The 15,200-nt window shown below is 34.1% G+C and overlaps 1 protein-coding gene across 1 annotated transcript in view; it reads right to left on the bottom strand.

Moving 5' to 3' along the window:
* LOC148946241 (cholesterol transporter ABCA5-like) overlaps positions 1–15,200 on the bottom strand; it is a 133,365-nt gene that overhangs the window by 9,809 nt on the left and 108,356 nt on the right. Inside the window, exons 19-22 of the mRNA XM_089097644.1 lie at positions 11,959–12,145; positions 6,677–7,315; positions 4,117–4,266; positions 709–909 (exon numbers count right to left, since the gene is read on the bottom strand). Of these exons, the coding sequence (XP_088953770.1) occupies positions 709–909; positions 4,117–4,266; positions 6,677–7,315; positions 11,959–12,145 (1,177 nt within the window). The remainder of the gene's footprint in view (positions 1–708; positions 910–4,116; positions 4,267–6,676; positions 7,316–11,958; positions 12,146–15,200) is intronic.

Genomic DNA, 15,200 nt, shown 5'->3' with positions numbered 1-15,200 from the left:
ATATATATATATATATATATATATATATATATATATATATATATATATATATATATATATATATATATATATATATATATATATATATATATATATATATATATATATATATATATATATATATATATATATATATATATATATATATATATATATATATATATATATATATATATATATATATATATATATATATATATATATATATATATATATATTTATATACATATAAGAGCTTGGTGTACAAGTAACAATTTGTTGTATTCTAACAAGCTTTTAGTTCAAATCAGGTTTGATTTTTGTAGAGCAAAATAGAATGAAGAGGAGGGGGGGGTACACGTAAGTGGCAGATCTCATTATATTAGGAGTACGTTCTGCAAGTTTTAACACCTTCTTACTTTCATAATGAAAACCTTGCTATTATTTTAATTTAATGCTAAACAAGATTCATTTTATTTGCTTGATTTCTTCAGACAATAAATTGGATGATAAAGTCATCTACGAATAGTGAATTTTTTGTGAGGGAAGGGATTGAGGAGTATTTAGTAGTAAAATAAGTGAAGTCTATGTAGCTCTAGGAGAAAACAACAAAATTCCATATTTTAGGGCAGGCATGGCCCTAGTGACTCTTCGCCCGCGTGGGTGCCTTACCCAATAGCTTTTGTGGGATGAACAGAAACTCAACCAGAAGCATAAACATCAACTTACTCTTCCCTTTGTTGGAGCTTCTTCTGCAATTATCACTCTCATTGTTGTTGTCTTTCCAGCCCCGTTATGACCAAGGAGTCCAAAGACTTCACCTTTTTCAACAGCCAATGTTATATCACGAACAGCAATGAATTTCTCGCCCTTTTTGCCTTTCTTCTTCTTTGCATTCTCTTCCGGCTTTGAATATTCTTTTCGAAGTCCCTGCAATAATGAATCTTGGCTAAAATATATTTTTTCCTATTAAATTACACCAATGCGGTTTTTTTTTACTTATTTAAGTCTTATAAATGTGTTTTCTGTTATTAAATTTCTAGGTTGGGTAAGCAACTTAGGTTGCTGTGGATACTGTTGTCTACCTGGCCAAAGATCCAGGTCAGTTGACTCCCACCTAGCGGATAACCCATTTGCCAAGAGTTTTTAAATCCAGAATCTTGAGTTATTGTGACATAATTAATCTTACACATGTCATCTAGATAAATCTACTTTTTCACACCAAATTACTGCTCGAAATTTTGTTTTCTTGATTTATTCCATATGACATTCAGTTTAGTACCGGCAAACCCTCATACTGGAAGGGGCCTGAACAAGAGCTGAATACAAGATAAATAGTAATTCAAAAAGACAAAGTAAGTTAAAAAATAAATAATTGTTAATTAATTTACTGAAGGCAGTAGTTACATATTGTCTTCTGAGAAGCATAGAGTCGAAGTGCAGTATTTAACCCATCCCCTGCTCGTCCATAAGAAATATTCAGGAAGACAATATTTATTATCCCTATTGAAAGGTTAGGTCTATACTGTCGAAAAGTTCGTGTTAACGAACTGGAAGTAAGGAGGAACTGGGCACAACAGTGACTGAAACTCTAAATAAAAGGAATTTTAATAATAATACATACTCAAAAGAATTGGCTTACATGCTGATTCCAAATACATAAAATTCATTAAGTTCAAACAGTTCGTGGTAGCGAACTGTAAGTAAGGAGCGACTCGGCTCAATGGTAACCGAAAGTCTAGAAAACGGGTTTTTGATAGCAATAGATACATCAAAAGAATCAGCTTTCAAAACTGAATTCAAATATATAACTTTCCCCGGGGGGAGGGCTGAAAGTTATGAACTTTGCTCAATGCTAACATATAGTATTGGTTATTGGGAAGTATACAGACGTATTCAGGGGGATTTTTTCTGGTAGGTGGGGGGAGGGGGTGGGTCGGGGGTTTATATGGGAGGATCTTTCCATGAAGGAAGTTTTCATGGGGGAAGGGATATTGCTATGAAGGGGGCGCCGGATTTCCCAGCATTATTAAAGAAAAAGATCAGAAATTAAGTAAAAAAAACAACAAGTTTTTCAACTGATTTCAACTGATCAACTGATTGTGATTAAAGGGTCATTTTTAAAGAATTAGAAAAAAATTCGAACTTTAGCTTAAAGAGCAAGGTATTGACTAGGGGGCGAACCCCCTAATATACGTGTTAAAAATTTATGAATATAGAAGTTCGTTACGTAAGTTAATTCGTAAGTTACGTATATTTATTACTAATAAAGAAGTTCGTGAATAAAATGAAACAAGTTTCGAGAAAGCCATTTAACCAATTAAAAGTAAAATTAATATGCAAATTCTGTTTTAATTATTCATGTACGTTGAACCAAAATCAAAGCTTGCATTAATTCAAAAACGTTCAAAATTAAATAAGAAAAAAAACAAGCTTTTTTAACTGAAAGTAAGGAACGACGTTAAAACTTAAAACGAACAGAAATTATTTTGTTTATGAAGGGGGCTGTCCCCTCCTCAACGCTTCGCTCTTTACGCTAAAATTTGACTTTCTCACAACATTATTTTTTTTAACAATAAAAAAACTTTAGTGTAAAGAGCGAGGCGTTAAGGAGGCGACAGCCCCCTTCATATACGGAATAATTTCTGTTCGTCTTAAGTTTTAACGTCGTTCCTTACTTTCAGTTAAAAAAAACTTTTTTTGTTGTTTAATTATCAATAAGAAGCCACGAGCATGAGAAAATTTGCCTGATTTTCAAAAAAGGAGGGAAACACCCCCAAAAATTCAAGTGATCTTAGTCAAAATCACATTACCATATTCAGGATATAGGAGAACCCTAGTTTAGAGGTTTCAAGCTCCTAGCTACAAAAATGTGGAATTCTATGTTTTATTTTACGAGAAGAAAATTCACGGATGCGTATTTATTTTTTTGGATAATGTCTCTAGAGGTCTTATCTAGATGTCTCATGGTCAATAACACTTTATGTTAAATGCTGGTACGTACGATTTATATGAGATTTACCACGAGAACGTGAGATTTTGTGAGGAGTATTGTCTATAGAGCGTGGAATTATTTCTTTTTCTCGAACTAAAAAATATTGAGATGGGACTGCTAGGTTTAAAATAAAAGCAACCTCCCATTTCTTTATATTCCAGCTGAAGACGCTCAAGGAGTATCCTAGGTAAGCTTATCAAGAGCGTAAGAGATTCAATCCAGTAGTGTCAAAGATGTTCTATACGCAAGCATCGTCAATCCTTTGGTAAATCCTGCGAGATTTATAGAAGTGTATTAGTATACGTTGCTTATAACACAGATTACATTCGAGAAAGATAAAATCTCTTGTAGTTTAAAAGGGCTGGAAGGGATTTTTGCAGACGACGTTATTTCAATTTTCAAGACTGATTTTAATTACTCACAAAATATACCAGGTCCTAGTCTATTAGTTTTTATTTCTTTTGGGGCTAAATCACAAACACAGCATCTGCAGAGAGCCTGGGGTAGTGGCGTAATTCCGTAAAATCCTGGAGAGGGGGGAAAAGTTGTAGCCAATTCTCCAAAATCAATTGAAAATGACAGTGAAAACTGAAAACGAGCCATATAGTAGCAAAAAAGATAGATATATACTAAAGAAAATTGATCCGTTTTTGTGAATACTTGAATTATGCAGGATTATCTTAGTCTTAACAAGATTTTTGGAGAAACTCAATTTCAACTGGGGGGGGGGGCAAACTGGGGTCTGGGATGAGGCGGAAACGAGGTCTGGGAGGTAGTCCCCCTGCCCAATAACAAATTACGCCCACCATTGCTAGACTCAAGAACGAGAACAAAATCCATCATGGATGAGAACAGAACCGATCATTCTTCTTCTTTTTTTAAGGAAGCAAGTTTGTAACTAAAAACTCATTATATTCTGGCTTAAAACAAAAACTAAGGACAATTTGTCACAGGTTTTTTTTTTTAAGTCTAACTGCACAGCACTTTACCAGAACATTTGGCTAATCAGCATAGTCATAAAAGAATGATTCGAATGTACTTATGAAGCTATTAGTAAGCTATAGTTACAAAAACAATCATTATTGTATAGTAGCCAACCATCTATAGAGTACTAATGCGCATAGTGATGAGAATTGACTCACCTGTATTAAAATTACAGCATCAGAGTCATCACCTTCAAGTTTAAGGTCGACACGCTGTCTTTCAATTTTTACATCACTATCCTCATTATTACTATCTACGTCTTCACAATCACTTACTAATTTGCCATTTTTCTTTCCAGGAGAGAATACCTACAAAAAACAAAAAGAGAGAGAGAGAGAGAGAGAGAGAGAGAGAGAGAGAGAGAGAGAGAGAGAGAGAGAGAGAGAGAGAGAGAGAGAGAGAGAGAGAGAGATGGGGAGACAGAGAGTTGCACAGTTAATTATGGTTTGATCGTATGATTTGTGGTAAATGCATATTTTGCTTCTGTGATTGTGTGCGTAAAGTCACACTGGGTCAAGTCGACTGTCAAAGATCCAATTAACTGTGTTAAAAATTTTACAGTTTTAAATTAGAGGCATTATCTAATCCAGACATATTATCTATTAGCACTTTTATATCGATTAATAAAGGCCAGATTTCAGGAGAAATCAATTTGGTAAGTTAGTGCTATTTTGTTTTCAACTTCAATGGCAGATGAGTTGCTAAACGGCTCCCTCCCACAAATGAAATAATCTTGGGGTATGGAATTGACGGTTATGGTTTGAACCCCCCCCCCTGGAGGAAAGTTCTCCCCTCATGTAAAATTGAGCAGTCGAAGGGAAAGTAGGATTAATAAAAAGAATGAAAAAAAGAAAGAGATTTTGGAACATTCTACCAATATTCCAAAATGCAGGTAGAACCTATGGTGTAGAACATCCTATATATCTGTTATTATATTTTTATTTATTTTAGTTCTTTTTTCTAGTTCTTTTTTTTGGGGTGGGGGGGGGGGTTGAGCTATCATAGCATAAAGGCTAAAGAAAATAAGTTGGGAATATGAAAGTGGTGGCAACTGCTGAAGGAGTGCCCTATGATAGAAATGTACAGAGATGTGGATTAGGACTATAAAGTATGAATAATTGCTTGGTCTAGGAACAATATCAATTATACATGATACCAATTAACTCCTTGGAATCGAAAACACATCCAAAGGCGTGTATTACAAGGGTTTACCGTCTGAAGCAACTTTAAGATTTTCTTTTTGTAATTTAAACAGCATGGAGTCAAGCTCCAAGTCAGAACCAAGCATAAAATAAGCAAGCAAAATTGTTTTCTTTGCCCTTTATCTTACGGTGCTATGATAGCTCAACCCAAAAACATAACACAAATAGTAAAAGAAAAAATAAATATAACATCAGATACATAGGATGCTCTACACCATATATTCAACAGTATATCTTTGACATATATGGAATATTCCAAAATCCCTTCATTTTTTCATTCTTATTATTTGATTTCTTTTCCTTCATCTGCTCAGTTCTAAATTTTCCAGGACAACAATAGATTTCTGAGGTAACAATTGTTTATCCCTAATTAGAACTTTGAACACAAATACTTTTTGATATGTATAAAATTTCACAGATTTCTTGGTGCCAACAACCATATGTGTTTATTGTTAGTCTAAAATATTGGCAGTTATTTAAGGTGATTTTGGAACATCTGGAACAGTTCGATGAACTGGATTAAAAATTTTCGTTTAATAATGTTTACCTCTTTAACAATTCTCGTCCATGTTTCATTTCTAAGGAACAAGATCATATAATGAACGAGACGTCACTGTCCATTTAATCAAGCATGACAAGAGTCTTTCGAACTGAGAGAACATTGACGAAGAAGCCTAGGACTGTAAGAGTAACAGAGAGCAGGGATGCCATCACGGTCAGTTCCTAAAGTGCTATAATAGCCCAAATTTGCGTGCTACACAGTTTTCGGGAACTGCAGTGAATCTTTTTTTTTATTGTAGCACATTTTGACTGTAGCACGTTTTTTTTTACACCCGCATGGTCTTTTTAATTGTACTAAAATTCGTTTTTAGGTCAATGTTTTAATCATTTTTAATGTAGAGGAATAAAAGTATATCCATAGAAAATGTAGCTGATCAGAGCGCTGAATGGGAAAATGTACGAGCACGCGCATATCCCGTATTAAAATATATTTAGATTATTGTCATGCATAAAAAAATGTTCTGACATATATTTTGATGTGAGACACATTATGTAACTGCATTTTGTATGTCTATATTTTTAACTTTGATCATATAAGAAGAAAATGGCTACATTGCCTGTAGCACGTACTACAATGTTACACATGATGAAATTATGCTAAAATAGCACTTTTGTGCAACAGGTGGCAACCCTGACAGAGAAGGAAATGACAGTCACATAGCATTCGCTTTCAAAAAGAGTGGGGGCACTCTTACAAGGCTGAAGGTATACCAGGCATTTGCCGTGTTTATCAACATATAATAAACAAATATACCTTATCTAATTCATCAACAACAACAACAAAATCTGTGACGCATGGAGAAAATTTAAAAGAGAGAGAAAAAGATGAGGTCAAACATCAGAAATGTCAGAATAATAGTGTTGCCTAATGTGATAAATTTATCAAAACTTGATAGTAGATTACTAATAGTTTTTAAAATTATTTGAAAGGGTACAGATACAAGCTAGTTTTTACCTTAAGCCATTTAAATGCCTCCCCAGCAAGGCCACCTGATTTCTTCACATCAAGAATCATCAGCAGCACAATGAGTACAGGAATCATTATCAGACAAGCCAAAATACATACATATATCTCTGGTTTCGAAATGTAGTCTGTGAAAGACAAGTTGTTACAATCAACTCCACTACCGTATAATGTTCCAACCGTACAACCAATGTATACTTTTTGCACAAAATAGATGGAGCCAAACGGTATGTAAAGCGTATCAATAAAAGTGAAGACATAGTGCAGTATTAATGCTATGCTATTATCACCACCCACTTGAAGCATATCTAAAAGACTTATCACTATGTAAGGTATAAATCCAAGGAATATACCAACGTTTGGAAATACCGCCTGGGCTGTTTCAACTTTGTCGAAAAAGTAGGAAGCACATGCACCGAAGAGGAGAGTAGTAGGACAGTAGAGGAGGTAAATTAAGGCAGTTGTGGCGAATGCTGCAGGGCTCGTTAAGGATACGATGTTGAAAATTTGTATTAAACCAAGCAGGCATCCGTAGGTGAAAAGTATCATTAGCCCCAAAACAATGAAGTAAGATCCAAAGTATATCCCAAACGAAAGACCATTTACTCGGAGTTGGTTCTTTGCACGAGTCTGTAAGAGAGAAAAAAAAAACTAAAGCTTAACGATATCAAATATTAAGAGTTATAACGAGTTTAACGAGTTATAGGCTAAGGACATCAGAGTATTGAGTAAGATCAACAGGAAAAATTGGAATACTTATTCAGATTTGAAAGATTCTACACTCATTAGTTTAATACAACTAACGCTACAAGTAAGTAACTGTTGGTGACTGGTCTTGAGAACAAATTTTTGCACGGGCTTCTTCTCTTTCCACCTCAGCTTAAAGTCAACATCTTCCCAGAAAGCTCTGGATTTAAACTGAATATGAATCTTTTGATATAGGCTACATCTATTGTTGATGTTGCATACTCTTTTCAAGGTTATAGAAAAAGGATCTAGTTTATTTAGCTGATGTTCTCAACGCTTTTCTTCCTTGCCGAGCATCGTGTTCAAATTTCATCGCTATTACCTTCGAAAGAAATCCTAGAATGTCCACCAGGTTGCATTCTTTTGCAATGTCTGAGCCATTATAGTTATTCCGTTTTGATCTTTTCAAATATAGATTTTTAGAGTAGATTTAGTAGTGTAGTCCTTGTTATTTATTCATGCTATTGGGTGGGAACGTTACATTTCCATTTCCCGTAAATGGCAAGGTGCTTATTCGGAAATGAGCGCTATTAGTGAGCGCGTTCATAGATAGATAGATACATTGTATTTCATACAAATATAAACAACACAAATAATTAAATAAAACCGACAAGGAGCTAAACTCGAAAGGAAGGCTAACAATTATTACAGTGAATTCAAGTACACCAAAAATAAAGATAAAGAAGATAAACCAAAAAACATCATAACATGTAGAAGGAGAAGGACAAAGGAGGCTACCCCAGCACGGCAAAATCTAAAAATAATGCTAAGAAACAAATTATCAAGAAGAATCACCCCGTCATCAAAGGTTAATAATATATTCTACTAATCTAGTCTTTAAAAGTGATCGGCTATTAAGATTTTTAAATTTATTATTTAATTTTAGCCTGTTTGCTATAGAAGGGATTTGGTCTCTTATTGAAAATTTATCTCTTTCACAATTGACCAAAGGGATTCTATACGCTCCAAAACCGGCCGACGAAGAAGCGAGTGAGCGAATAGGGGGGGGGGGATAACAAGAATTTGTGATTAATAAAAATAACTCGCCGGAGACTGAATATCATAATGCCAGAGCGATAATTATGATATTCATGCTCTTGAATGCTCTTGAATGTTTTTCTGAATGTGTACATGCGTGTTTGTATGTTTGTTCGTGAGCGTTTGTGTGTAAGCAAGGGACTTATGTAAAAATATTCATTGAGATAGAATTAACTCAACAAAAAAAAATCAATCACCCGAATCACTAGATCAAACAGCGTCAAACATTGCTTTTTTTTAGATTGACGCACATTCATCTCCCTGATTCTTTCCCGCCCTACTCTGGCCATAATTTATCTATGTCTACTTTCCAATATTCTTCAATATTTTTTTGTTTGTTTATGTGGGCGTGAAGATGCTGCGTGCTAACATTCATTTTCTAGTCCCATTTCCCCTTTGTATATTCTATTCAAAATGTTACACTCAAGCTAAAGGTCGCATCTAGGTTTTTTTTTTTGGGGGGGGGTACTTTTTTCGGGTAGGAGGTTTACAAAAAAAAGAAAAAACATCAAAGATCTGTTTATATGCATTTTATTTCTTATTTATGAGTCAGACAAATTTTTTTTTTTTGGGGGGGGGGGGTCAAACTCCCTAGCTCTCCCTGGATACAGCCTTGCTTAAACTAAATATGCAAGTGGTATCCTACTATGATGGCAATAAATACTAAAGAAGAGGTATAAACTGATAATAAATCCCTTAAGTTGGGCAGAACTCAAAATTCAAATGCTTGCAATGTTTTTTCTATTGATTGTAAAAATAATATCACTGGCGTATTCTAGATAAAAATGTCATTTATAATAACTTCAAAGCGAAATAATGGTGACCGTCAGCTTTAAACTTTATTATTATTTTAAAACAGTTCTTTTACGGTGAAAATTTAAAACGAATTTACCACAATCCGACTAAGATCAAACATTTTAAGTTAGACTAATAAAAAACTTCTAAGAAATAGCATTATTATCCTTTTTGAGTTTCGAGTGAAAAAAACAAACAAACTACATTAAGGTAATTACTTATTGAATTCATCCAAGTTCAAGCTTCTAGTCATATCAGAGTAAAATTACAACATATAAATAAATGTTTGATTCTTTAAATATTATACCTCTATTGAATTTTCCAAACATGAAAGTTGAAAGTTTAAAAGGATTTTCACTCAAGTCGGGTACTTTGAACCCGGGCCGGCGCTACTTGAGATCTAAAACTGGCGTAGCAGCTTGCTAACTTCAGAGCCCAAAAGCATATAAACTGGGGATAATAACTTGGTAAACCCAGTACTCCGTAAAGCTCAACAAATTTAATGTGGAGGCATAATCGTATATCCCTGTATATAATGTGTTTCTTGGATTCTTTGGAAATTGCATCAAATTCATTACTTTTCAGTTCTGGGACGTTTTATCAATTTTTTTCTGAAGAGTGGGCCTCTGTGAGAGATTTCCTCTACTTTTTTCTTGGGTTACGCAAGTTATTTACAAATAAATGTTAATTCTTACAACGTTACAATTTTTTGTTCTCGGATGGGTAGAAGTTATGCATCAGTTAAGATTTGAACCTAGTTTCCTTCTTTCTATCTTATTTACTTATGCATACTTATCATTCTGTTTATCTCATCATATGTTAATTTATGATTTTGTTGAGCACATTCGTGCTATTTGCATGGTGATATTGGAAGTTATTAAGATGAGAGTTTTGTTTATTGTTTTTTGTTCTCTTTCTCTTTATATGTTTTGTTTAATTTAGCTTAGTTTATTCTTTTCCGTTGATAAAGGCTTCCGAAAGTGAAGTCAAAATATTCGGATTCCTTTATTATTAAAGTCTTTTGTTTGTTTTTCCCACTGTTTGTTTTAAAATGTTATACCCATTTTCTCCACATTTTCATTTGTTAAATTCTGTAAAAGAAAGGCAGTGTGGTCTAAGAAATTATTTACTTATGTTTTCCTTGTGCAGCGGTTTAATAATAATAATAATCCCGTCGCAACACCCGTATATAGAAATATTATGTTATCCAAAGAGTATGGGTAGCTTGTACGAGTGGGAACTGGCGCTAGTATCGAAAAAAACAAACAAACTATGGTTTGGCCAAAACGTTTGGCGACACTAGGCAAATATTTCAGGGTAAAAATAAAAACAATTAATTTAATTAGTCTAATTGGCAAAATTAGGCTAGTAAAAAGTGTCTGATCTCAGTTTCTGGCAGATAAACGGTTACAAAGCTTTAAAAATGCCAAGTGTAGTCAGATACAAGATGGCGTTGATGGTTTTTTATCGACACTAGCGCCAGTTTCAAATCTTATAGGTTACCCATACTCTTTGATACTGTCCACAAGGCTTCACTGATTTTCCTGAGCACCGAAATTGGCAATTGGTATGAAATTGGATCATTATTGCTGAAATGTGCTCAGATTCACGTCTCCAATTATAAGCTAGGTACTATATGTTTGTTGGAGAGACCAGAACCTCAAACCACTTTTAGCTAAACACGTGTTCAATAGTTCTTATTGCAGTTAATTTTAGTTATTTTCGAGTCACCAAAATATTTCCACGGCTCTAAAATTTCTAATTTCCTGTCCAAAGTGCTCCTGGCAATCTCTTCCAACTAGTTTTTCTTATTCTACTTTATAGATTCAGTTTCTCTTATCAGAGTCAACAAAGTATCGGTGCCTTAGTAAAGAGCAATGTTTCTCCCAAATACTATTGGTAATTCGCCGAATACTTCTTGCTGAATCCCTCAGCTCAGGGAAGAGACGCTAAGGAGGACAGCGGGAAAATTGGTGGAACGTGGTTTAATCAGATCTTGAACCTATTGGGGGGTTCAGAATCTTCGGTCACAGATGGAAAGCCCAGTGGCTCCCACTTGCAAAGCAGTTGGCAGCAGACCACCTACGTTGTCCAGATAGGTCTCAAAGATCCTTGATGCTGAGCAAGGTGAAAACGCCTGATTCCCACCACAAGTATAAGTACAAGTAAGTAAATGGAAAATGTCCAATGCATTTTATAATAACAAAACATTTATTAGATGGAATTTATTTTCATGACTAAAAATTTTCCAAAGTTACTATTATAAATGCTTAAAAGGTTATTCCGTGTAAAGTTAATCTTGGAGTGCCGTCCCTCAAAGAACAATAATTTATATAAGTTAAAAGGCTTTTACCTGCTATTGAAATTAATTGGAATATGCGCAAATGAACGTGGCCTAAAACCGTTGGCCACGACATACAAAATCTATAACAAATGCTCCCAAATAAACGTGTTTCGCTCTTAGAGGGGTGTTTCAAACTCTCGTGGGGCAGATATAGATTCTGAATTACTCTTATAACATATAAACCAAAAATATTGGAACATATTTCCTTACTTCCTCATTTTTATATAGGATTTCCTTTTTTTACTGCTTATTAAAAAAACATTAATTTATTTAGACAAATTTTGGCTATAAGAGGATGTACTAAGATGATTTCCCTGGTTCAGTTCCGACATATGACAATGCAGCCTACCTCTCGATCCTGTACAAGATCAATATTGAGTGATGTGGGAGTTAGTATAAACACCATCCCAATAAAAATAGCTGAAGAGAATTGACCTGGATTAAACTGGACTGGAAGAACTTTGTAAGGCATCGGATTTAAAATCTCCTGAATTTCATCTTTTGGATACTCTCCCGTTGCATTCTTCAAGGAAATCCTAAAAAAGATGTAGGGATCAAAATTAGCCAAAACAAAGCTAATACTTCAAGTAAATTTGCTTTGCATTAACTCTTTAAGTATAGTTTTCAGCGTCAAAACAGTAGCGTCGGCTAAAGAATGAGAGCTGTCTCCCATTTATTATTGCTATTTTTTGCCACGCCGAGCAGAGCCGATGGTCAAACAAACTTTGAGAAGGGGATCAGTCAATGGGAAATTGGCAGTTCTAGTGTCCCGAAGCAAACCTAATATTTTGAATAAATTTCCTTGTATTTAAACTTTTTGTTTGTGTCTTAAAATGGCAAGATATAACTTAGGCAGCAAGTTTGTAATTTTACCATGATGGGCGGGGAATTTCAAATGAATTTTATTTAATCACATCAAGTTAAAAGTAAATGTTTTTAGACCCTATATTTCTATTAATTCAGGTCCAAGGAGACCAAAAATGACATAAGCATTAGAAAATTCCACCGCTTAGTATCTCATTTCAATCCAAGCAAGGTCAGAGGGGGATGAAAAATCAGAATCCTAACTTATGCAGTATTTAGTCGATTGAAACGTCGTTTCCTATTAATATAGTTTTCTAAGTCCAGTTCTTTTTTGATTTTTTCTTGTGTTTCTCGGGTTTATCCCTAGTTATTTAAAATTCACCAGCCAAATGGGATAATTTATAGATCTAAAGACCGATATGTTCGTTTTTGAGGCATTCTTGTTGATGAATACCTGTCTTCAAGCGTAACATTGATTTGATTAAAATGAAGATATGCAGGAGTCTCGTTATTTTAAGGAAGCTTGAACATGCTTTTCCTGGATCAATTTTGAATTTTTTTTTACCTCTTACGTTTCGTACTGTCCAATAGTATGGATGTCAACCTTTCCTTCTCTGTTAAAACCACTTTCTAAGATTTACAGTAAAGCTAGAAATCACCTTCAGGAAACTAATCGTTCAGGAGTTATCCCTTTGCTCAATCTCGAATCACTGTATATTCTTTCGTGTGTATGTTTTACTTTTTCTCAGCTTCAGGTTGACCTCCCCCAGCCCCTAAGTGTTCCGCCATATTTTTACCTCTGATCAGAAAAATTATAATCTTCGCAATACAAAAAGGCGTATTCAAATTTCTTTTGCTCTCTGTGTAAGATCAGATTTTAATCCTTTAATGGCGAGTCATATTGTATGGAATAAGTTGCCTGAATCAGCTCGAAGGTTCCACTCATTCAGTTTGTTCCAAAAAAAACTATTAAAAATTCTGTGGCGTCTTCGAATCTATTCTTTTATTTACTTATTTTTCTTACATATTTATTATTACTTTATTGGAGTCTATTTAATCTACTTAATTAATTTTGTCTATTCAATCTATTTAGTTTTGTTTTCTATAGTTTATTTTATTCATATTTTTTTTCTTCTATATTTTGCTCTTCTCTCTGTGAGTAACTGATTATTCTTTTTATGAGTAAGTGACTCGTTTGTCTTCCCTCTTCTTCCCCTTTGTATGTGTATTTCCTGATGAATAATCTTATCTTATCAAGTTTGGGGAGACCGAAAATGAGATCAGAATTGGAAAATGAAATCCGTTAGCACCCCCACTTCTACCCTAGGCGAGGTCAGAAGGGGAAAAATGCCATCTGGGGTATTATGATAATATAATATATAATTGAAAAATATATATTGGAAAGGTCGTTTCGATTTAATCCAAGTCCGGGGAGACCAAAATGATATCAAAATCGGAAAATTTCATTACTTAGCATCCCATTTCCCTATTTTTTATAATAATGTATGTATTATATTATTATAATACCACAAATGGTATGTTTACCATCTGAATTCGATAGGGTGGAAACGGGGTTCTAAGTGATGGTATTTTATTTTTTGATGTCATTTTCGGTCTTTCCAGACTTTAATTAATATGAAACCACCTTTTACTCTAGAAAATATTGCAGAAATGTAAATTCGAAATTTCCCCCTCTTCCCTGAGAACAGGGGTATTTATGCACGGCTGATTTTGACTGATTTTAGATTAATATTGAGCAAATATTTTCTGAGTATTTTGGTGCCAAAAACATTTCAGCTACCCAAATGCCAGGTCAAAACTGTATTTTACTAGATTATATAGGTTTAGACATCAATACGGCATGGATAAAATGAAATCTCTTTCGGCTCAGCACCATTATGAAGACGAAGTTCCAATAGTTCACCCTTTCTCCCCATTATCATAATTTTATCTTTTAAATTTCTTCTTTTTATAAGACTATAGTGGATATAAGAGGTAAACTAACCAAACGTATGTTAAAAACAAAATCTATGAAACTGTATTTGGTCATATGAATTTACAACAGATATTGCGCAACTAATGAGGCGAGAAGCACCTGGAGCAATAAGAATTATTCCAAATGGCAATCCTGAGCAAGTTCAAAAAATATAATCAAGAGAAATCTGGTAACAACCATTACTTAACCGTTTCATGGACATGCGATATAGGGGTATTCCATACGCCCTATCAAAATCTGAAATAATTTGAGGAAGACATACATGAAAGCTGGAATACTTTGGTCTAAAGGTTTACTTTTTTGGACTGCTAGAAATCCCCAAATTTCCGTAAATTATTTCCTAATTCTCTTAAAGTGTTTGGTCGAATTAAAAAAAACAACAACTTTTTTTCTACTGAAATCAAGGAGAAACATTAAAAATTAAAACAAACAGAAAATATTCTGGATATGAGGGGGGCTACCCGATCTTCAATCCCTCACTCTTTACGCCAAAGCCTTAAAGTTCTTTATAAATGTTCATTCAAATTCAACGGCCCTTGCTTTTGAGCATTCTTGCTTAAGGAATTGGGACAAAAAATCAAATACAGTGTAAAAAGCGAGGGATTGAGAAGGGGGTAGCCTCCCTCATATTCGGAATAATTTCTATTCGTTTTCAGTTTTAATGTTGCTCTATACTTTCAGTTGAAAAGCTTCTTTTTTAATTTAATCTTTGATCCTTTTTCGATGCACGTAAACCTCTTCTCCCTCCTTGGAAAATCCCCCCAGAAAATGTCCTCCCAACAGAAAAGTTT

The sequence above is a fragment of the Artemia sp. Qi Xiang Cuo genome, chromosome 12, assembly GCF_049724085.1.
Source record: "Artemia sp. Qi Xiang Cuo chromosome 12, ASM4972408v1, whole genome shotgun sequence".
Taxonomy (NCBI): domain Eukaryota; kingdom Metazoa; phylum Arthropoda; class Branchiopoda; order Anostraca; family Artemiidae; genus Artemia; species Artemia sp. Qi Xiang Cuo.
This window is presented reverse-complemented; position numbering and strand designations above follow the sequence as displayed.